This window comes from Chrysochloris asiatica, unplaced genomic scaffold (assembly GCF_000296735.1).
Source record: "Chrysochloris asiatica unplaced genomic scaffold, ChrAsi1.0 scaffold00074, whole genome shotgun sequence".
Classification (NCBI taxonomy): domain Eukaryota; kingdom Metazoa; phylum Chordata; class Mammalia; order Afrosoricida; family Chrysochloridae; genus Chrysochloris; species Chrysochloris asiatica.
Genome location: NW_006408592.1, coordinates 2,459,999 through 2,482,605, shown reverse-complemented (window position 1 = coordinate 2,482,605; position 22,607 = coordinate 2,459,999). Strand labels below are relative to the sequence as shown.

The window sequence follows — 22,607 nt, the reverse complement described above, 5'->3', positions numbered from 1 at the left end:
TGCCCACACCCCGTTCTTATATAGAAGAGCACTGAAATGTCCTGCACCCTCCACGCGATGAAGAGTCTCCGGCAGGAGAAATAGCTGCACTAGAAATTATATAACTCTCGAATTTGGCTTCTCTAAGACATGGAGTCTGAAGGGTCTGGGGTTACTGGTCTAAGAGATATTGCCAGACCTCCTCTAAGCGCCCCTCCCCGCCCCGAAACACCGGCTGAAAAGGGGGCAAGGGGACGCCGACAAAATTTCTCTCCGACCCCTTTCCACGCGGGGCGAGAGGATGGACGATGAGGGGACTGAAGAATGGAGAGAGAACTAAGACAGCTGCTAGGGGAGGAGGCTAGTCGGAGGGTACTCTGGCGGCCCCGGGTGGCCGGTAGGGGTTCTAAAAGGGAGGTGCCCGAGATGCAGGAGCAAAAACACATGAGCCAGGCCAGAGGGATATTAATTCCTTAAACAGCGAAAGGGGGAAGGAGCTTGACCCCAGCTAAAGGAGCCCTGAGGTGAGCACGCCGCACAGCAACAAGCACACATTCGGGTGGCCCCACTTCCCCCTCAAGTTGGCAGAGGAAGAGAACGCTGCGCTGACAAATGGCCGGGGCACGGACTGCAGGGCTACCGGAGGGGTGGGCCCACTACCGTCGGTCCTAACCGAAGCCAATGAACAGCCGTAATTGCTAGACACTGCAACCAATCACAGACAGGAAGGAGGGCGCGGCTTTTGACTGGGTAGGGGCGGACCCAGGCAGAACGCGAGAGGCGTGGGCCAGCACCACTTCCCACCCCAGGCGTTCTGGCCCCCCCGCACCCCCCCTCCACCTGGGTCACGTGAGCCGCCAAAATGGCGGTGCTCGGGCGTGGAGCTGGAACTGAGCTGGGGAATGTAGGTGTGGTGCCGGTGGGAGCTGGGGATGCGCCCAAGGTAGGCGGAAATTCGGCGTGGTATGGGCCGTAATTTTGGAGACTCTCAGAAGATGATGCACATGTAGATAATTTGAAAAAGAACAGCGTCAAGTCCACGCAAGACGCAATCGCTTCTGACCCCAGTTCGTATTAGAAAGAGTCCGAGAGAGTACGGTTTGCCCATATGTCAATCCCTACACATGACATCCCCCTGTGTGTCCGTTTTCATAGCTTGTCCGTTTCACAGGGTTTTCAGTGGCTGCTTTTTCAGAAGTAGCTGGCCAGGCCTTCTCTTGGTGGTTCTGTGCCGTGGACTCGGTTCCGACTCATAGCGACCCTGTACAGGGTTTCCGAGGCTGTAAGTCTTTGTTGTTGTTGTTATGTGCCGTGGAGTCGGTTCCGACTCATAGCGACCCTGCACAGGGTTTCCGAGGCTGTTCATCTTTACGGGAGCAGCTGGTAGTTTCGAACTGTTGACCTTGAGGTTCGCAGCCCGATTCGTAACTACTACGCTACCAGAAATCTTTACAGGAGCAGAAAGCCTCATCTTTCTCCCGTGGAACAGTTGGTACTTTCGAACTACTCAACCTGAGGTTGGCAGCCCGATTCGTAACCACTGCACTACCAGAGCTCCTTAGCCTTTCTCCTAACGCACCTAGACCTCCAACCTTTTGTTTTCACCACTGGGGACTTTGAAAGGAAGACCTAAAGTGTAGCCCTCATTGTCTACAGCTTGTTTTCTCTTGTCTTTGATCTTTGCTTTCTTTCTTTCCTGTTGGTATACTTGGTATACTTTCTTGCCCGTTTCCTCCCGAAACCTCATTCTTCTCGAATCCTTTCCTAAATGTCATTTCCTCCGGGAAGCGGTCACGTCAGCTACTACTTAGCTGGTTAGGTTAAGCACACCTTGTTTTTATTTTATGGCAACCTCGTTCTGCGTTGTAATTGCTTACTTTTTGTTTTTTTAATCCTAACTTGTGGTTAGGCTGTCGGCTCCTAAGACATGACTATTACTTGACTATCCAAGTACCAGGTACCTATTAATATGCCTGTTGTTGTTAAGTGCAGTCTAGTCACTTCCAACTCATAGCGAGCTTGTATAGGGTTTTGGAGGAGCAGCTGGTGAGATTGAACTGCCGACTGTGCGGTTCAAACCGATTTTGCAGTCCAGCACATTAACCCACAGCACCACACCAGGACTCTTGGTTCAGATGTTCCATAAATGATGATACTGTTGTGAAGTGCCGTGGTGTCAGTTCTGACTCATAGCGACCGTTTGGAGTTTTCAAGGAGCGCCTGGTGAGTTTGAATCGCAGGCCTTGCAGTTCAAACTGACTGACATTGCAGTATAGTGCTTATCCTCAGCGCCACACAAGGATGAGTGAATGTTAAATAAAGTTTTGAAGGTCAGGTAAAATAATACACACAAAAGAACTACAAAAAACATCACAAGTCTTGCATATTATCCCAGTTGCATAAGTCGCTCTGTGTCATAAATGTACCGTTACTTGTGTAAAGCATAATGGCTAGTTGAGTGACATTTCAGATAAAATGTAGGTTGTAGTAACATTTTTACATTTTAATGCTTGTAAAAGTCTTTCTGAAAACTACCAGTCTATTTATTTGCTTTACTAAGCAGAGTGTAATGAAGAGTATTCTTTATATTGACAGTGTCTTAGCGTCCTTGTGTGGTGCTGTAGGATAAAGCACTAGACCAAGATAGGAGTGGTTTGAACTGCAAGGTGGGTGATTCAAACTCACCAGCCACTCTTCAGAACCCTATTACAGGGTCACTATGAGTTGGGATAGTCTCAGTGAACACCAACAGAGTATTAGGTACTCAATAAATATTTGCTGTCCTGTTTCAGTATTTCAGGTTAATAATCCTAACTGTCTATTTTCCCTATATAGAGCTAGCAGTATAGACTGAGTAGAAGATCATTATGAGGTATTGCCTAAAAGTTGTTAGTATTTTTGTTGTTGTTTTAAGGTCTGGAGAATTTCAGTGACATGAGCCACTGAAAAATGTATCTGAGGTTTCTGGAAAATCATGTTACTGATATCTGCTTTTCTGTCACATTAAGCAGGTTGGGATATAAAAACTCCCTTAGATATTACTGTTTTTCTCTTTCCATTTTCAATATGATGTCAAGGAGAGGCAAACACTAAACTCTAGCCCCTGAGAAATTATAATTTGTAAAACATTTTTATCATTTTTTTCTCCCTTATCCTCCACAGATAGTTTTAAAACTAGTGGATTGAGTACGTTCTCCAAGAATGCTTAGCAAGAAACTGGTTCATTATTACTCACTATGTAGCACAGTGGTTACGAGCTGGGCTGCTAACCTCAAGGTCAGCAGTTTGAAACTACCAGCCATTCGGTGGGAGAAAGATGAGGCTTTGTGCTCCCATAAAGATTGACAGCCTCAGAAACCTTATACAGGCTCGCCTTAAGTCGGAACCTACTCCACAGCATATACCACCACCATGTAAAACCAAGGAGTCCTGGTGTGGCACTGTGGGTTAATGCGCTGGATTACAAAATCGGTTTGAACTGCAAGGTCGGTGGTTCAAGCTCACCAGCTACTCCTCAGAAACCCTATACGGGGCCCTTATGGGTAGGAACCTACTTTACAGCACTTAACAACATGTGAAACCATAGACCGTGCACAGGAGCCCATACCTTCAGGATATTGATGCCATGGGGGGCTCTTCAGTAGTTAAGGTTAGGATTAGAACAGGTCATTCATCAAAAGTTTATTTTACTGATGTTCAACTGTGTCTGTTGACTACTGACATTAGAAGCACCTGAGGTGCTTATTAAATGCAGATTTCTAGGCCTTACCCCATTCCTATTGAATCCAACTATAGTATCTTCTGTGTTCATTGTACATCCAGTCTAGTTGCTGTACAGTTGATTCTGACCCCTGGCAACCCATGTGTATCAGTGTAGAACTGTACTCCATTGAGTTTTCTTTTTTGTTTGTTTTTAAGGTTTTGTGGTGTTTGTTTTTTTTTTTTATTGTGAATTGAGTGTAGTTTACATGGGAGAACATCAGTTTTTCACTCATTCTATTGTGTTTCATTTCATTACAATGACTACAATCCCCTCTGAGCATCATCATTCAACAGTATTTGCTTCTATTCCTCTAGGTTTTTTGTCTTGTTTTGTTTTGGATGTATACAAAAACACTCAGGAATATATAATCATTTAAACAACCAAAGGCCACACATTCTGCAAGCCTGCCTCCTGGCTGTCAGCACACAGCTTTTCTCTTTCCAAGAACCTAGAGTCCTTAGCTGCTCTATCTCTTGATGTTGTCATCTGTGCCTCCATCTCTGGTTGTCTCTGCGTCTCTGGATAGGATCCCACATTCTGCTCATGCTCTTCTCCCTTGGTGGTCCTAGGGTCCTCTGTTCTTGGAATGTAAGATTAACTACTCCCTTCTTTATGTTACAAAACTTCTACCTTTACAGTTGTGACAATCACAATTAGTCATGATAACAATTACTACAATTAGTCATGATAACAATTACTCACTATTGAATTATAAGAATCTTATCCCCATCTCCTTTCACCAGACAAGATGAAAACTATCCAGTAGAGATTCTACGTACCTCCACACACTCTGAAACTAAACTCCCTCTTGAAAACTTGTAAGCCAGTCATTTCATGCCTTTAAGTGGTGGTGGTTGGTGGTTATATACCGTGGAGTCGGTTCTGACTCATAGCTACCCTGTGCAGGGTTTCCGAGGCTGTAAATCTTTACGGGAGCAGAAAGCCTCATCTTTCTCCTGCGGAACAGCTGGTAGTTTAGAACTGCTGAACTTGCGGTTCGCGATTCATAGCCACTATGCTACCAAAGCCCATTTCTTAAAAAACAAAACAAAAAAACACTTTATTGTGATATGGATGGAAGTTTATAGAGCACAATAGTTTTCCATTCAACAATTCAGATACATTCTGTGTTGTAGAATTGACATAACCCCCCACAATGTAAAAGCACCATTCCTACATCCTTTTCGAGTTTCCATTTGCCTTTTCCTATCCCTTCCTGACTTCTGAGCTTTGTTGTTGTTGTTATGTGCCGTGGAGTCGGTTGCGACTCAAAGTGACCCTGCACAGGGTTTCCGAGGCTGTAAATCCTTACGGAAACAGAAAGCCTCATCTTTCTCCCGCTGAACAGCTGGTAGTTTAGAACTCCTGACCTAGCGGTTCGCAGCCCGATTCATAACCACTATGCTACCAGAGCTCCTTTATCCCTGGGCAAATGCTGCCCTTTTGATCTTGTTTGATTAGTTCTAAAGATTGGGTATCTGTCCTTTGGCTGAAAGTTGAGCTATGGGGGTGAGTTCAGTTTCCAGGCCTGACAAGAGTTCTGAGAGTCATAGGTTCAGGAGTTCCACTATCAGATCAGGAATCCTGGTTTTTCAAAATGATTTATAATTTTGTTCCACATTTTTTCTCTTACTCTAACCAAGGACCTTCTATCGTGATCCCTTTCAGAGCAATCAGCAGCAGTGGTAGCTGGGTGGTTCTTCTGGTCTAAAAGGGTTGAATTCGAATTTTTAAACTCCCTTTTTATAGATATGGGTTCTGAGACTTACAGTAATTAAATGATGTATCAAAAGATATTTCAGTTAGTAGCTAGAAAATGGCAGAGTTAGAATTCAGGCCTAGATTTCTCTAATTCCAGATCCCATATTCATACCTAGAGTTGAAATTAAATTTATCAAAAATTTCTGCTTTTGATTTAAAATTCCAAATTTTTAGTGGACTTTTAGAAATGTGAACTCTGTAAATAAGGACTTAATTATGCATCAGACAGTAGTTTTAAAATGCCTCTTCCCTGTCAAGTCTTATGTATGTATTAACTTTTGAGCTTCGTTCAGTTGAAATCATTTTTGCTCAGTTACTTAGATTTGCATTTTCCACTATTCCTAAAAGGATCAAGTATATATTCCTACTGCGGTTTATGAATATACATTTTATATTTTTACTCATTGCTTTTTTTCCTTTCTAATTTTAAAACCTGTTGGTAGTCTTTGACTTTGTAAGTAAACTGTAAAAACCATCTTAGCAGTCAGCCTCTGTGTTAGTAAATACAAATGTTTAGCTGCATTGTCACTGGGCCGTCTGTGTCTTCTCTTGGGACTGATTTAGACAGGCTGCTTTGTTGACATTTACCCAGTCTGTGTAAAATAGCATTAAGACATGGTATGGCACTGTAGGAGTAGCACTGGTCTGCTAATCACAAGGTTGGCAGTTCAAACTTACTAGCTGCTCCTTGGAACTACACAGGGTCACTGTGAGTCAGAACTGACTTGACACCACATAATAACACAGTAATAGTTCCACCACTCATCTGTCAGTTTGTTGTACTGTGGTGGCTTGTGTGTTGCTGTGATGCCATGCAAAAATGGTGCAGAGACCATGTCTGACTTCCTCTGACTTTTCAAGGAGGAAGAAGAACCAAACTCAAAATCAGCGCAAAGCCAATTCCTGTAGCATGGAGGTCAGACGTGCCTCCTCTACCCTACAACCTTCTTTACCCTATTCTGACACCAAAAATCCTTCCCAGAGCACTCTACTTCGCATATGGGTTCGATAATCTGTTGCAGTGAGTAAACAGACCTCACAGACAATATTTAGGATTATGGGGTTTACTAGCGAAGTGAACGGTACAAGTCAGGATCAGAAACAACCCAGGATGCAGCAGTCCTCCAGTCAGGAAAGTCTCTTCTCGGCCGTACTGCAGGCACACCTCACTCTTTGTCTTGGACATCTCAGCTGTGACCCTTCAGCTTCTGCCCTGCTAGTGCAAGTGTTACAAAGCTCCTTTAGCCAGCCATTAGCTAGTCTGAAAATGCCCAAAGGGCACATTATGCACACTCAGCTTTATTTGGTCCATGGGTTTAGAACCCCACAGCCCAGGAACCTCGATCCAGGGTGACTTTCTGTTGGAACTGACTCAAAGGCAATTAACAAGAGTCACTGAGGCTGATGTTCACATGGTCCCTTAGACCACTGAACTGTTTCCGTGCATCTTTGATTTTCATCACTTTTCTATGCTCTGGACAAGGAGAGACCAATAGTTATACCTTAGATGGCCACTCAAAAGCTTTTAAGACCCCAGTTGCTACTTAACCAAATTAAAACGTAAAACATTGTCTTTGTACACTGTGTATACCAATTGACTTTTGTATCCCTTGAGACTATGGTCCTGAGCCCCTAGGTCCAGAGACTTATTTCATCAAGATATTTGCTTATGGCTAAAAGTTTTTCTAATTTTGCCACTTTTAGGCTGTACTATACTCATGGACATATTTGTAGCACATATCAATACATATATAGAATTATCCTCTATGGGATTTCCAATGGCTGACTTTGTAAAGTAGATTGACAGGACTTTCTTCAGGGGTAGCTCTGAGCACACTTGAGCCTCCCTGCTTTTGGTTAGCAGCTGAACATGTTAACCAGTTTTGCACCACTCAGGGATTCTTCATTGTGCATCTTGTTGCTGTTAATTGCCATCAAGTTGATTCCAATACATGATGACCCTGAGTGTGCAGAGTACAACTGCATTCTGTAGGGCTTTCAAGACTGACCTTTCAGAAGCAGATTTATAGGTCTTACTTCTTATGCATCTCTGGGTAGATTTGAACCACCAACTTTTCAATTAGCTTAACCATTTGTGCTACCCAGGGACTCATTAGGCTTAATCCACTCTCATTCTCTTGACCAGCACTTGTGGGATTTCAAGCATTCTTGGAATTTGAGAATAAGTATATGCCCTTGTGTAAGATGAAAAACCAAAGGTACTGAAGGAAGAAGACCAAGCTGCACTAAACAGTGCAAAAACCAAAACTCCAGGAATTGATAGGATATAAATCGAATCTTTCAACAAACTGATGCAGCACTGAAGGTGCTCACTCATATATGCCTGGCCAACTGATTGGAAGAGATCCATATTTATGCCTGTTCCAAAGAGAGGTGACCCCACGGAATGCAGAAGTCACTGAACAATATCATTAATGTCACATGCAAGTAAAATTTTTTTTTTTTTTGGCAAGTAAAATTTTGCTGTAGATAATTAAAAACCGGCTACAACATTACATAGACAGGGAACTGCCAAAAATTCAAGCTTGGTTTAGAAGATGTGGATCTAGTGATATCATTGTTAACTTTAAATGGATTTTAGCTGAAAGCAGAAAATATCAGAAAGATGTTTACTTGTGCTTTATTGACTACATAAAGACTTTTTGACTGTTTAGATCAGTGACAAGTTAACGAATAATTGCAAAGAACGGGTATTCCAGAACACTTAATTGGGCTCATAAGGAACCTGTACATAGACCAAGAGGCAGTCATTAGAACAGACAAGGGGATACTGAATGGTTTAAAATCAGGAAAGATGTGTGTCAGGACTATTCTTTCACCATACTTACTCATATTGTATACTAAGCACATAATCTGAGATGCTGGACTATATGAAGAAGAACATGGAATCAGGGTTGGAGGAAGACTCATTAACAGCCTGCGATATGCAGATGATACAACCTTGCTTGCTGAAAACAAAGAGGACTTAAAATACTTTTGAAGATCAAAGACCACCGCTGTCAGTATGGGTTGCACCTCAATATAAAGAAAACAAAAATCCTCACATCTGGACCAATAAATAATATCATGATAAATGGAGAAAATATTGATGTTGTCAAAGACTTCATTTTATTTGGATCCACAATCAACACTCATGGAAACAGCAGTCAAGAAATCAAATGACATATATTGCACTAGGCAAACCTGCTGAACAACACCTTTTAAAGTGTTCAAAAGCAAAGATGCCAGTTTGAGGACTAAGGTGCACCTGCTCCAAGCCATGGTATTTTCAACAACCTCATATACATGTGAAAGTTGGACAGTGAATAAGGAAGACCATAGAATTGATGCATTTGAGTTATGATGTTGGAGAAGAATATTGCAAGTATCTTGGACTGCCAGAAGAACAAACAAATCTGTGTTAGAAGTACAGCCAGAATGTTCCTTAAATCCGAGGCTGGCAAGACACCTCTCATACTTTAGACATATTATGAGGAGGGACCAGTCCCTGGAGAAGGACATCATTCTTGGTAGAGTACAAGGGCAGTGAAAAAGAAGACCCCCAATGAGATGGATTGACATTGTGGCAGCAGCAGTGGGCTCAAGCATAACAACAGTTGTGAGGATGACCCAGGACTAGGCAGTGTTTCGTTCTGTTATGCATAGGGTCTCTAGGAGTCGGAACTGATTGGCCGGCACCTAACAGCAACAACAACAATATACCCTTGATTATTAAAATTGTTAAAATAGAAATTGTGTGAATTTCTGAAAGGCCATACATACATTTTTATCTATTCATTGGCTAATCGGAAAGAAAAAGCATTGAATTTTACATCAATAGAGACTTTCCACTTACTGAGGTACTGTGTAAACATTTACAACCTTAAGTTAGGATTTGCAAGAGTTGTCATGTTTCTTTATTTAAATGAAATTAAACACAACTCTTGAACCCCATAATGCCTGAGTAGTAGAAGATTTAATAGATGTGTGGCACTGTAGGATAAGCACTCAACCTCAAGGTCAGTTTGAATTGCAAGGTTGGCATTTCAAACCCACCATCCACTCCTTGGAAACTCTATACAGGATTGCTATGAGTCAGAACCAACTCAGCGGCACTTAACAACAACAACAACAACATTATTACAATTTTTCACAGTGGACCCAGAGTCTGTACCCTAGAATAGAACATTCATAAAGCTTTCTGAGGCTTTTTTTTTTTTTTTTTTTTTAACGTTAAAATGCTACTTACCAAGTCCTCATGGTCTCCTAATGTTGACAATTGTCTATTCAAATATCAAATATGAGGCACAGGAACTTCAAACTCCGGATCCCAGTGCCACGGGTCCAGGTTCTGGTCTGCCACATGACTTTGTTTCCTGCAAGGGTGCTGCTTCTGTCCCAGGTGCTCTGAGGCTACTGGATGTACAGCTCTGTAATCTGATGTAGCCGTGATCACATTCCCATCCTGTGCACGATTCCGTTTTCTGATTTTCTCTCATCACTCTCCAAGACAGTCCCTGCTCTCTCCTGCCTCTCTAGGAAATTCAACATAATCTCTAATATGAGCTCATGTTCATGAGAGTCAGAGGATAGAGACAGTTGTCAACAAGCAGCTACTGGTTTCCACTTTGTCATCCCCTCCACCTGAAATGCTGGAGCAGGAAGAACTGGCTACCTTTTTGGAACAGGGAGAAGGGAAATAAGGAGCAAAATATAAGAAAACAATACCAGTATCTCCTTAAATTATCCTTCTACACTAAGTCCCAATGCAAGTTAACCTTTCGGTACCTCAGTTTTCTCATCTGTAAAAGAGAGGACCATTATCCTACCAATTTGTCAAGATTATATGATTGAAAACAAGCCATTGTCTGGCAGCTAATAAGAGCTCTAAATGTTGATTGCATCATTAACATAGGTATGTGAAAACAGATGATATGGGACCAGTCATGTTACTAGACTCTAAAATGTTTTTTAATTGGAATCTGAAAAATGTATGTTTTTTTTTCTTATTAATACTAATATCATGTGCTATTATGGTTTTGGAATGTTGTGTTTTCCAGGACATCAAGATGGCAACATATACTCATGGTCAGCCCAATTCTTTTCTAGAAGATGCAAAATTCAGAAGGCCAGCGGTCATTGAAATTATAGAAAAAAAAATTGAATATCTTAGAAAAGAAAAGTAAGAGACACCCCCCAGACTGAAAATCATTAGCTATTTACAGATCTGCTATCTTACTCTTGTTCCTGAGGTGTATCTAAGATTCTATTAACTTCACTCAATGACTATGAAGAAAATTATTATTTTTTAAAAAACAAGACTGAAGGGAAACAGATAAGGAAAAATAGTGATTTGTTGGAATTTTAGAATTGTCAATAATTTCTCTTGCTTCTTAAAAAATTACCCCCCCCTCCTAATTTGTTGAGGTATTATTTAAACAATAAGTATTTTTAATTAAAAGCAACTAGCAGAAAATTATTTTGGGGGTATTAATATTTATCAATTGTAATTCATTAGAATCAGTCCAGGATTGATCACCTCTACCTAAGTACTGAGTACAGCAAAAAATGAATACAGATTCCATGGTGAACATATAGTCTCATATCACTTTAACTTTTATATTAATAAAGCTCAAGAAAAAAAATCAAATGACAATTGATATTAAACCTTAGAAGTTTCTGGATTTAAGTATGAATCAGAGTAAGTACAAGCAGGTCTATCAGTGTCTTTGAATGAAGTTTTAGAAATCCTGAACAATTTATTTTAAATGTATCTAGATTTATTAAGAAATAGCTCTTTTACAGAAAGCCTATTGGTATTTTTGAAGAGTTGATTCCGACTCAGCGACCCTGTATAGGGTTTCTGAGGAATAGTTGGGGGATTTGAACCACTGATTTTATGGTTCACAGTCCAGTGTTTATCCTACAGAGCCCCACCGGGAATTGTACAGAAGACCTACCCAAATGTAAACAGGTTTTTTCAGATGACATTAAGCAAATTAATTATATCAATAATAGGAACAGCGGTCTTTGTTTTAAGCATCAAAGAAAAGTTGGCTATATAAGAACTTATTGAGATCCCTGGGTTGTGCAGATGGTTTGCACTTGGCTACTAACTTCCATGGTGATGGTTCAAATCCCTGCAGCAGTGCCATGGAAGAAAAGCCTGGTGGTCTGTTTCCATACAGATGAGAGTCAGGAAAGCCATGTAGAGCAGCAGTTCTGCTTACAACACACGGGGTCACTGTGAGTCAGCATCAACTCAGTAATTAAAACAGCAGCAGAACGTACTTATATGACTTGTGGCCAAAAGTTGTTAGCTGCTGTGGATTCAGCCCCTGGCTCCTGGTGGCTTCATGCACACCTGAATAAGATGCTGCCCAGTCCTACACCTGACTGCAGATCAGATATGGTGTTCCGTAGGCCTTTCATTGGCTGGTTTTCAGAAATGGATCACCAAGGTTTTCTTCCTAATTTATCTTAGTCTGGAAGCTCTGCTGAAAGCTGTTCATCATAGCAACACAGACCTCCAGTGACAGGTAGTGGCTATACATGAAGGGCACTGGGTGCAAATCCATCCTGAATCACCTACACGTACGATGAGAATTTTATTATTAAATCACCAATGTACTGACCAAAATGTATCTTTAAAAAAAGCACCATTTCAGAATGACCGTAAATAATCTCAGAAAGAGAATCCTATCATCTCATTAGAATACAAGTTCCATGAAGGCAGGATTTGTTTTTTCTACTTTTGTTCACTGCCCGATCCTCAGCACTTAAAAAGTACTATTTACATAGTAAGTGCTTAAGAAATACTTGATATTGAATAAATATGTAATAAATGACCAAGGAAAAGATACATCCATTAGAAGAAATAATACAATGAATTTAATTTTTGTGTTTTTTCCCCCCTAGTAGAACTTTAAATATATATGGATCAGTATTCCTTGGATCAACAGCTGGTTTTTCTGGAATACTGGCAAACTTCATTTTCAGATACTGCTTCAAGGTTAAGCATGATGCTTTGAAGACGTATACATCATTGACTGCACTTCCATTTTTATCTACTGTAGTTACTTACAAACTCTTTGTAACGGATGCTTTGTATTCAGGTAAATTTAACTTCACTGATGTTTAATGAGGTTATGTTTAAGTAAAGTTACTTATTACTATAGTGAAACCTGTGAGAGTTAGAACTCATTGGGTCTGCATCATTTGTCTGAGTCTTACAAAATTTCCCCCTTTTACATGGTGCATTGTTACCACTTTTTTATCCTCTCTATTGTTGTTGTTAAGTGCCATCCCTGTACAGGGTTTCCGGGGAGTGGCTGCTGGGTTTGAGCCAATGACCTTATGGTTAGCAGTGGACGTTTGCAAGTTTTATTCTTAACTATCCCTAATGTGCATAATAATGCTTCACATTTATATACTGCTTTACCTCTTAGAGAGTATCTTCACATATGTTGTTGTTAAGTGCCGTCTAGTCAGTTTCAACTCATAGTGACCCTGTATTGGGTTTCCGAGGAGCAGCTGGCAAATTAAAACCACCGACCTTGTGGCTTAAACCAACCTTGTGGTTGAGTGTTTATCCTACAGCGCCACACTAGTAATCCTTCTGATTAAGACAAATACTGGTGTCTATTTTTCACAGATTTGTTTTGTTTTGTTTTTTAATAATTAAGCAAACATGTTCCAATATACTAAAATTCAGCATAATACAAGGGTAATTCAAAAAAGTATTGCTTCAGAGTGTGATCATGGTGGGGCTGTTGAAGAAGACCAACTGGCCTGGTGGGTTTGGCTGTATATCATAGTCCACACGAGAGATCAGGAATAGTATACACAAAGATCCTTGATGTTCTCAAGAAAATACCTAAAATGGCAGCATATAGAAAGTATACTAAAGAGATTACAAATGGAATACTAAATATGGTTAACGCAGAACCAGAGGTTAAACAACTTGTCAACCTCAGGGTGGACAAATTGAGGAAGTGACTTTTCAGGCTGAACATGAACTAAGTCTAGTGACAAAACTGATGCTGTGGAAACCATGGGAGCCTTAGCAGAAGAATCCCCTGCCAGTCTGTGGAAATGGCTGTTACACTCATCATGAAGGGATGTTGCTGTGTTGATGGAATAGTCATGTAATGAAATGTTCTGTTCTATTTTTAAGGTGGTTCCATATTACTATCATATGAAAATCAAGCAACTTGACAGTAGAATATCTTTATGGCACCTCCTTCACCTGTTGATAATAGGGGCTTTTGAATCAGTTTTTTTTTTGTAAACTCAAATTATTTCAAAGATGAAAATCTTTAAACAGATCAAGAATGTGGGAAGATTTTAATGTTATTTGGAAAACAAAAAAGAAAACCTACATATTTTCAGTGCAGAGGCCATAACCAGAGGTGAATGGCCTTAAGTACTATCTTCAACACATCAGTTAATTGTTTCTTATTATCCTAGGAAAAAGAAAAAATTTATCTAATGTTATTATTGTCTCAAGTGTCTAGGTCACTGCTTGCAGTGAATTGGTAAGGGTAAAGCTGTTTAAATGTGTTGAAATAGTGAAAATAAGGTGGTGGTCAAGTTTTTAATTGTGCTTTAACCTCCTTGGCTTTGATCATTTGAATTAAAAGTAAAATATATAATTATATACTGATTAAAAAAAAAAATGTTTTGCTCCAAAATCATAGAAATCTTTATAAACAAAAATAGCAAAATGTGAAGATATTGTTTCTTAACATATCTTCCATCTATGTCTATACACATCTAAAGGTGTTGCTTTCACCTTTCTGGTAGTGTACTGGTTACGAGTTGGACTGTTAACAAGGTCAGCAGTTTGAAACTACCAGCCATTCCACAGGAGAAAGATGAGGCTTTCTGCTCTGGTAAAGAGTTACAGCCTCGGAAACTATGTAGGGTGGCTATGAATTGAAACTGACTCTACAGCATACAACCACCAACAACACCCTTTCCCTGAAATATTCCGTGCTCTTTGGTTTGCAACACATTAGAACAGCACTCTGGGCATCCTTGAGGGACTCAGATCGTGTCCCTTTCAATGTTTTTGAGTTTGGGAAGAAGCTGAAGGAACAAGATCAGGGCTGTGGGAAGGATGGGATAAGGTTTCCCAATGAAACTCTCATAAGATAGCTGTTGTTAACCCTCAAAAAATGAGTAGGTGCATTCTCATGATGGCAAAAAATTCCTCATTGCTACTTTCTTGGCCTTTTTCTCACCAATGTAGTTATCAGTTTTCTAAAACTTCTAATGACCTCTATGATCATCCTGTGTCCCTTAAGAAAATCTATTGAGGGTACTTTGCAGTTCTCTAAAACAGTTGCCTTAACCTTCTGAATTGACCTGTGCTTGAATGTAACTGGCCCAGCAGATCCCTTTGGAATCCACGGTCATGATTGGACTGCTCAACGGCATTTAGCAACAACAAGACTAAGACAGATGTATTACTGAGAGAACTTGTCTGTAGTTTGGAATAAACCTGTACATGTATACACTGGGCCTGTAGTGTTGTTGTTATTAAGTGCCATGGAGTCAATTCCAACTCATAGCGACCCTGTACAGGGTTTCCGAGGCTGTAAATCTTTATGGGATCAGAAAGCCTCATCATTCTCCCGCGGAACAGCTGGTAGTTTCGAACTGCTGACCTTGCGGTTCACAGTCCAATTCATAACCACTACGCTATCAGAGACTTTTTTTTGCTTATAAATGGGAAAAGAACAGGCTTTGGACTCCTACACAGGATTTCTGATCCAACTTTCCATCACTTAAGTTTTGTGACATTAGGCAAGTCACTTAATCTCTGAGCCTCACTTGCCTTATCTTGGAATTAAAATTAATGGAACTAATTCACAGTATTGAAGAACTAGGAGATTCTGTAAATTAAATGTGTAATACAGTATCTGTTACAGTATGGACTTCTAATAAATGTTATTTCTACCTCCCTATCTAATTTAGGGAAGCCCTGTTGGCACTATGGATTAAGCATTGGCTTCAAACCACAAGGTTGGCAATTCAAGCCACTCTATTGGAGAAAGATGAGACTTTCTGCTCCCATAAAGTTTTTTTGTTTTTTTTTTAAGTTTTTATGTGATAGTTTACATGAGAGAACATTAGCTTTACATTCATCATATCATATATCATTTCATTGCCATGATTACAGTCCCCTCCACGCATCATCAAACAACCAAAGGGTACCCCGCAAGCCTGCCCCTCAGTCATCAGCACAGCCCCCTTCCCTCTCAGGGTCTAGAGTCCCCAGCCACTCCATCTCTCCACGTCATCATTTCTGCCTCCATCTCTGGCATCACTGCTTCTCCCTTGATGGTCCCAGAGATCTCTGCTCCTGGACTGTACTGTCAACCACTCCCCTTCTTTTGTGACAAAATGTCTACCTTTACATTTCCAACCCTCACAGTCAGTCCTGATAGCAGTTATTCCCTATTGTACCCTAACAGCCCTATCTCCATCTCCTTTCATCAGCCCCACCCAGACAGACTGGATACCACTCAGTGGAGATTTTGCCTTCCCCCACACCCTCTGGATATAGGCTCCCTCTAGAAAGCTTGTAAACCAGTCACTTCCTGCCTTTGTAGCACCCCCATTTTGGGTAGCCAATGCCTAAGTTGCCCATTCTTGTCTACCCTGTGTACCGAGGGGGTGGGGCCATAAAGATTTAAAGTCTTTGAAACCCAACAGAGCAGCTCTACTCTATCCTACTGGGTCACTATGAGTTGGAATCAACTTGAAGGCTGTAGATTGAGTTTTGGGTTTGGTCTCCTTCTTGTGTTTCTCCACCAGTAATTGGTGGAAACTGTGACCTTTGATCAAATTGCTTCCGCAACAACCAAATATATCAAAGCTTGAAAGCATATTAAAATTTTGATGTATTTAGCCTATACTGTGTCACAGACTTTAAATTTCCAATTTTCTCTGCTGTTTCACAGGGGTGAAGAACTGTGCAGATAACTTAGGATATGCAGCACAAGAGTGCAATTGTAATTCTTAACCTGAGTTTTAAAAGACCAAACTTATTTTTGTTTTTTAGGTAATATAAGCCGGGAGAATTGTGTTGTGAGAAGCTCACTGATTGGCTTAGTGTGCGGTGTTTTATATCCCAGTGCTTTGGCTTTTTCTAAAAATGGACGTCTGGCAGTCAAGTAAGTCTGCCATTCATGCTCTCTTCTCTCTTCCCCGTGCCCTCCTGTCACATGGCCCTCCTGTCACATGGCCGACTACCTCTTTCCCTCCTGTATCCTCTTCCTTTTCACCTCCTTTTCTGCCACCTTTCTTCTCTCCCTTACCTTCTTCTTTCCTTTTTCTTAGGTCACTGAACTCTTATTATCTAACCACCCAAGATATATTTCAATAAACTTTTTTACTGCTTACATGTAGTGTAGTGGTTACGAATCAGGCTGTGAACCGCAAGGTCAGCAGTTCGAAACTACCAGCTGTTCCGCGGGAGAAAGATGAGGCTTTTTGCTCCCGTAAAGATTTACAGCCTCGGAAACCCTGTACAGGTTCGCTATGGGTCGGAACTGACTCGACGGCACTTAACAACAACAACAACATGCTAAACCTAGGATGGAAATTACTAATCAATTTATGAGTATCAGTGAACTTTTTGTAGCACGTATGTACAGGAAAAGTGATACAGTCATTTCCTTTTTAGATATCATACTGTTCCACTTCCACCAAAAGGACGGGTTTTACTCCATTGGCTGCTGCTTTGTCAAACGGAGGTGAAAGCAATGGCAATTCCTCTTGTCTTTCAAATGATCATTGGAAGCTTTACTGGTCTGCAGCATTATGCAGTATTTGAAAGTACTCTGGAGAAGACTGTGCTTGAAGAATGACCAGTGAATGGACAGCTGTTAAAATCAGCTGAATTGATTTTTTATGATGAAGACTTAAGAACTGGAAGAGTTCACACTCACTCTGGACAGGCAACTTGTTTCTATCCCTTCAGCCTGGTATGTAGCAGGCACTCAGTAAATACTCAGTAATTCAATAAATGCTAAATTTCGTCTTTCTTTCCTTGTTGTACATAGAAAATAATTTGGCGGCCTCAAGTGGAATAGCTGGTTGGTTTGAACCACCAACACTGTGTTTTGCAGCCAGTGCTTACCCCACAGCACTACCAGTGTTAACCCCAAGTAAGAGATGTTAAGTGCGGTCAAGTCGGTTCCAACTCATACTGACCCTGTGTAGGGTTTCTGAGGAGCAGCTGGTGGGTTTGAACTGCCAATCTTACGGTTAGTAGTCCAGTACTTATCCTACAGCACCACACCAGGACTACCAAATAAGAGAAGGAAGTAGGAAATAACATATATTAAAAGCCCATAATAACTTAGAGTGTCTCCTATATATTTACATGTTCATTCATCAAACTTTTATTGAATACCTGTCTCAAACACTTTGTTACATGTAATAAGAAATGGCCCTAACCCAGAAGGAGCTCACAGTCTAGAAGACGACTAAGGAGCATAGTATAAAATGGTTTGAGAGGTGTACACATAACTATTGAGAATATGGTTATTAACTACTTCGATGAAACAGAAGGCTATAGGGAAAAAAGTAACATTTGAGGTAAATTTCTAAGGAAGACTTGGAAGTTTATAAAGCAAGGGACGAAAATGACATACAGCCCATTTCTTGAGACTGATTCTACCTGCTTTTACAAATTGTCTTTAAAGTTTAAAAGAACATTTATCAAATGACCATTTGCCATTGTAGTAAGATAGGCACCAGGAGATGAGTTGTGGTGTTGGAGGAGAATACTAAAAGTGCCATGGACTGCCAAAAGAACCAATAGATCTGTAGTGCAGCCAGTATGCTCCTTGGAGGCCAAGATGGCTAAACTTCGTCTCTCATACTTTGAACATATTGTCAGGAGGGAACAGTCGCTGGAGAAGGAAGGATATCATGCTTGGTAAGATGGTCTTGATTTGGCTGCTGCTCCTCTGCCACTCCTCTGGTACTACAGCTTGCTGTCCCTAGGTCGAGGAGGGTCAGTGCACAGGAATGACACATTCAGAAGGAATGACATCACATTCATTGTCAAAAAGAACATTTCAAGATCTATATTAAGTTACAAAGCTGTGATAGGATAATATCTGTATACCTACAAAGTTAAATATTCAAATTTATGCACCAACCAGCAAAGCCAATGATGAATAAACTTGAAAAATTCTTCCAACTTCTTCAGTCTTAAATTGATCAAACATGCAAGCAAGATGCAATGATAATTACTAGTGATCAGAATGCAAAAGTTGGGCACAAAGAAGAGATATTGGTAGTTGGAAAATATGGCTCTGGTGATAGAGACAACTTGATGGTACCTTAACAACAATAGTAAATTGCTTCACAAAAATTTAAGTTATCTTCTCTTGAAAACATTCTCATATATTCCTGGCAGAGTTAGATGTTTCATAATATGCTCTCTATGTCTCAAGAAAAACATGTAACACACAATTTCAGTTGTTTTCGTGCTTGGCTGCCTCTCCCACTATTTTCTGAGCTCTTGGAATTCAGTGAAACACCAGCAATCAATAAACACTTGATGAAGAAATTAATAAATACGTTGCTTTAAAAAAGCTATCTTGTCTACAATCTATTGGGAGGAAGTTCTGTAAGTCATTCATTCAAGAAACAGGCACTGTGTCACTAATATAAATACATGCATGCACACACTCTGTTAAGTGAATAAAAAGGGTAACGAGACTAATAGGAGTAATTTAGTTTAGAATGATGGTCAAGGAAAGTCAAGGTTTGATTAGCCTGAAACCTGAGGCAACCAGACATGCAAAAACCAGGAACAAGCAGAGAGAGCAGCATAGCTAAAGGATCTCTAGCATTAGAAAGTTCAGAAAGTTGAGGAATTAAGATGTCAGAGTACTGGAAAGCATGTTGTTGCTGTTCTTAGGTACACAACAGAACGAAACACTGGCCAGTCCTGTGTCATCTTGACAGTTGTTGTTAAGCTTGAGCCCATTGCTGCTGCCACTGTGCCAATCCATGTTGTTGGAGGTTTTCCTATTATTATTATTTTTTTTTTTGCTGACCCTCCACTTTATCAAGCATGATGTCCTTCTCCAGGGACTGGACTCTCCTGAAACATGTCAGAAGTATGAGAGATGAAGTCTCACCACCCTGGCTTCTAAGAAACATTCTGGCTGTCATACTTCTTATAACACAGATTTGTGTGTTCAGGCAGTCCATGGTAAGTAACTCAAGTAAGCATTCTGAATACCAACCAAATAAGTATTCAGTTAGCTTAAGAAGACAGGAGAGTCAGATTGTGCAGGTGTTTTTCAGACTCTGTTACGGACAGGAGGTTTTATTCTAAAATCCACATGAAACCATTTGTGTTATAATGAATGCATATTTTTAATGGCCTTTCTAGCTATGGTTTTGTAACTCCCACAAAATGATTGGCTGGGATTATGCAAGTTCCATGACTGAGGGGATTAGTCAGTGCCAGGTCCTGATGGGAGGACCATACCTTGAAATTTATACAAGTAGTAGACAAATCTGCTGCAAAGGACCCCTATAAAGTGTTAAAGGGCAAAGACGTCACTTTGAAGACTAAGGTGCGCTTTACCCAAGCTGTGGTATTTTGAGTCACCTCATATGCATGTGTAAATTGGACAATGAATAAAGCGCATAGAATAATCAATGCATTTGAATTAGAGTTTTGGCAAAAATACTGAAAGTACCACGGACTGCCAGAAGAACAAACAAAACAGGTGGACTAGGGTCAGACCCTCTACAACAAAGATATAAGAAACAAAACACAGATGGACATTCTGCACCCTGAACTTCAGAAAAAAGGTTAAAGATGTGGATGGAGTGCTTGCTGGGGGGAGAGGCCGAGCAGGGATGGCAAAGAGAGAGACTGAATTGTGAATGGCTGGCCAAATGTGGCTCAGCAAATTCATGTGGGCAACGGAAAAGATGCAATTTCTTTTTCCCCATGCTCCCCTGGTGACCAGAAGTGTGACCAGCTCTCACTCTCATCCACCTCCAGAACAGACCCTGCTTTCCAGAAGTTTGGAACCACCCTAGTGTGAGGGGGTGCCGGCTGTACCACTTTGATGTGCTGCTTTGATGCCTGGATTCAGGTGGGCTTGGCTTCAGACCTACAAAGCCTATGCAGCCACCAGACCAGCATTTAACCAGTCACAGTGTCCACAGCTTTACTGTTCTCCTAACAGACATCGAAACCAGTTTCATCAAAGGTTCCCACAAACTTCTTCCAGACTGGTGCCTTGAATGTAGATAACACTGAGACCAGTAGGAACTCCATCTATGGCCAGGACTCTGCTCTTACAGCAATTCCATAACCACCTCATGAGCTCTCTGAATTGCAGGAGCCCCCCAGAGACTTCTTCCCCCCACCCCCGGAACCAACAATTGCACTGTTTATTTTTACAAACATGACAACCCTACAATAATAATTTTAACTCACATGAAGAAATGAGAAAGTGGCTCAATGAGCAACAAATGAGCAAAAAGCAGAGCCAGAAAATGATTCTGAGGAAGAAAAGGTAATGGAACTAACTGAAAAAATTCCAAAGAATGATATTTAGATACCTTCAAAGGATCGATAGAAAGATTGAGAAAAGCAAAGATAATACAAGAAGAGTTTACATTGAAAGGGCAAAGGAGCAGATATGAAGAAGCACTAGAAGCCTTAATTAGTAAGTTTGAAGATAAATCTCTCAATACTGGTATGCTAGAACAATCAGAAGAAATAATGAAAAAATCCAAAGAAAGCCTAAGAGTTATGTGAGACACCATGAAGAGGAACAACTTTTTGGGTGATTAGAATTCTAGGACAGAAAGAAATAAACACAGAGAAAAGTGTCAAAGAGTTGCTGGAAGAAAACTTCCCTAACATCATGAAAGACATGGATGACGAGAAGCTGAAGGAACCCCAAACAGGATAGATTCCCCAAAGAAAATCACCAGGACATAATCAAACTTTCCAAAATCAAAAACAAGGAAAAAATCCTGAGAGCAACTCGGAAAAAATGAAAAATTGCCTACAAAGGAGCGCCAATCAGACTAAACTCTGATTTCTCAAAAGAAACCTTGCAGACAAGGAGACAATGAAATGACACATACAAAACTCTGAAAGAAAAGGATTGTTGACCAAGAATCATATACCCAGCAAAGCTGTCCCTCAAATATGACAGCAAAATTAGGACATTTCCTGACATATCCAGAAATTAAAGGAATTTATAATGACCAGAACAATTTTACAAAAAATGCTAATGGGTGTTCTTTGGAATGAGAATCAACAACAGCATATAACTACTTGAAATTACAACACATGACAGCACCACCCAGAAATCCATCCAGATATAGAAGTATTTAAAGTAAAACAAACATGCAAGACTGACAATAGGGAATCGGAGATAACAATGTATAATGAAGTCTACTACAAGGCAAAAAGAGGAAATACAAAACTTCCTAATGGCAAGGAAGTCAAACAGATTTCAAGATAAAACAGACTGCTTTAAGCAGGGGGAAAAAAAATAATAAATTACAGGGTAATCTCAAAGAAATATAATATACCTGTACATCAAAAAAAAAAATTTTTTTTAAGAGGAAAATCAAAAAGATTTAGTAAACACAACAGAAATGAAAATGCAAAGAAAACCGACAATGTGAATTCAGCATAGAAAATTGTGGAACCAAGAACTCAGCAGCACCACACACACACACACATAAAAACCAACCCGAAAAATGGCCATAATCCGTTCATACCTGTTAATAATTACATTGAACGTAATTGTATTAAATGTGCTAGTCAAGCTACATAAAGAGAATGTATTAAAAAACCAAGATCCATCAATATGCTGTCGACAAGAGACATTTTTAAAAGATGTTGTTGTTGTTGTCAGATGCCATCGAGTCAGAACCGACTCATAGCGACCCCATGCACAGCAGAACGAAACAATGTCCGATCCTGGGCCAACCTTACTACCGCTGCCACACTTGAGTCCATCAATGATGCCACCTGGCTGATCCATCTCATTGGGGGTCTTCCTCTTTCTCTCTGACCCTCCACCTT

At 40.5% G+C, this 22,607-nt stretch overlaps 1 protein-coding gene across 2 annotated transcripts; it reads left to right on the top strand.

The window, feature by feature from the left end:
- Positions 1–841: 841 nt before the first annotated feature.
- On the top strand, positions 842–17,382 carry TMEM126B (transmembrane protein 126B). Of its 2 annotated transcripts, none has more exons than XM_006864972.1 (5): positions 842–922; positions 10,564–10,685; positions 12,425–12,618; positions 16,575–16,686; positions 17,199–17,382. In XM_006864972.1, exons 1-5 carry the CDS (start codon positions 842–844, stop codon positions 17,380–17,382), a joined length of 693 nt encoding a protein of 230 aa, XP_006865034.1. The 2 variants fall into 2 exon arrangements, with proteins under 2 accessions (XP_006865034.1, XP_006865035.1); XM_006864973.1 differs by lacking the exon at positions 842–922 and adding an exon at positions 2,289–2,309.
- Positions 17,383–22,607: the final 5,225 nt, after the last annotated feature.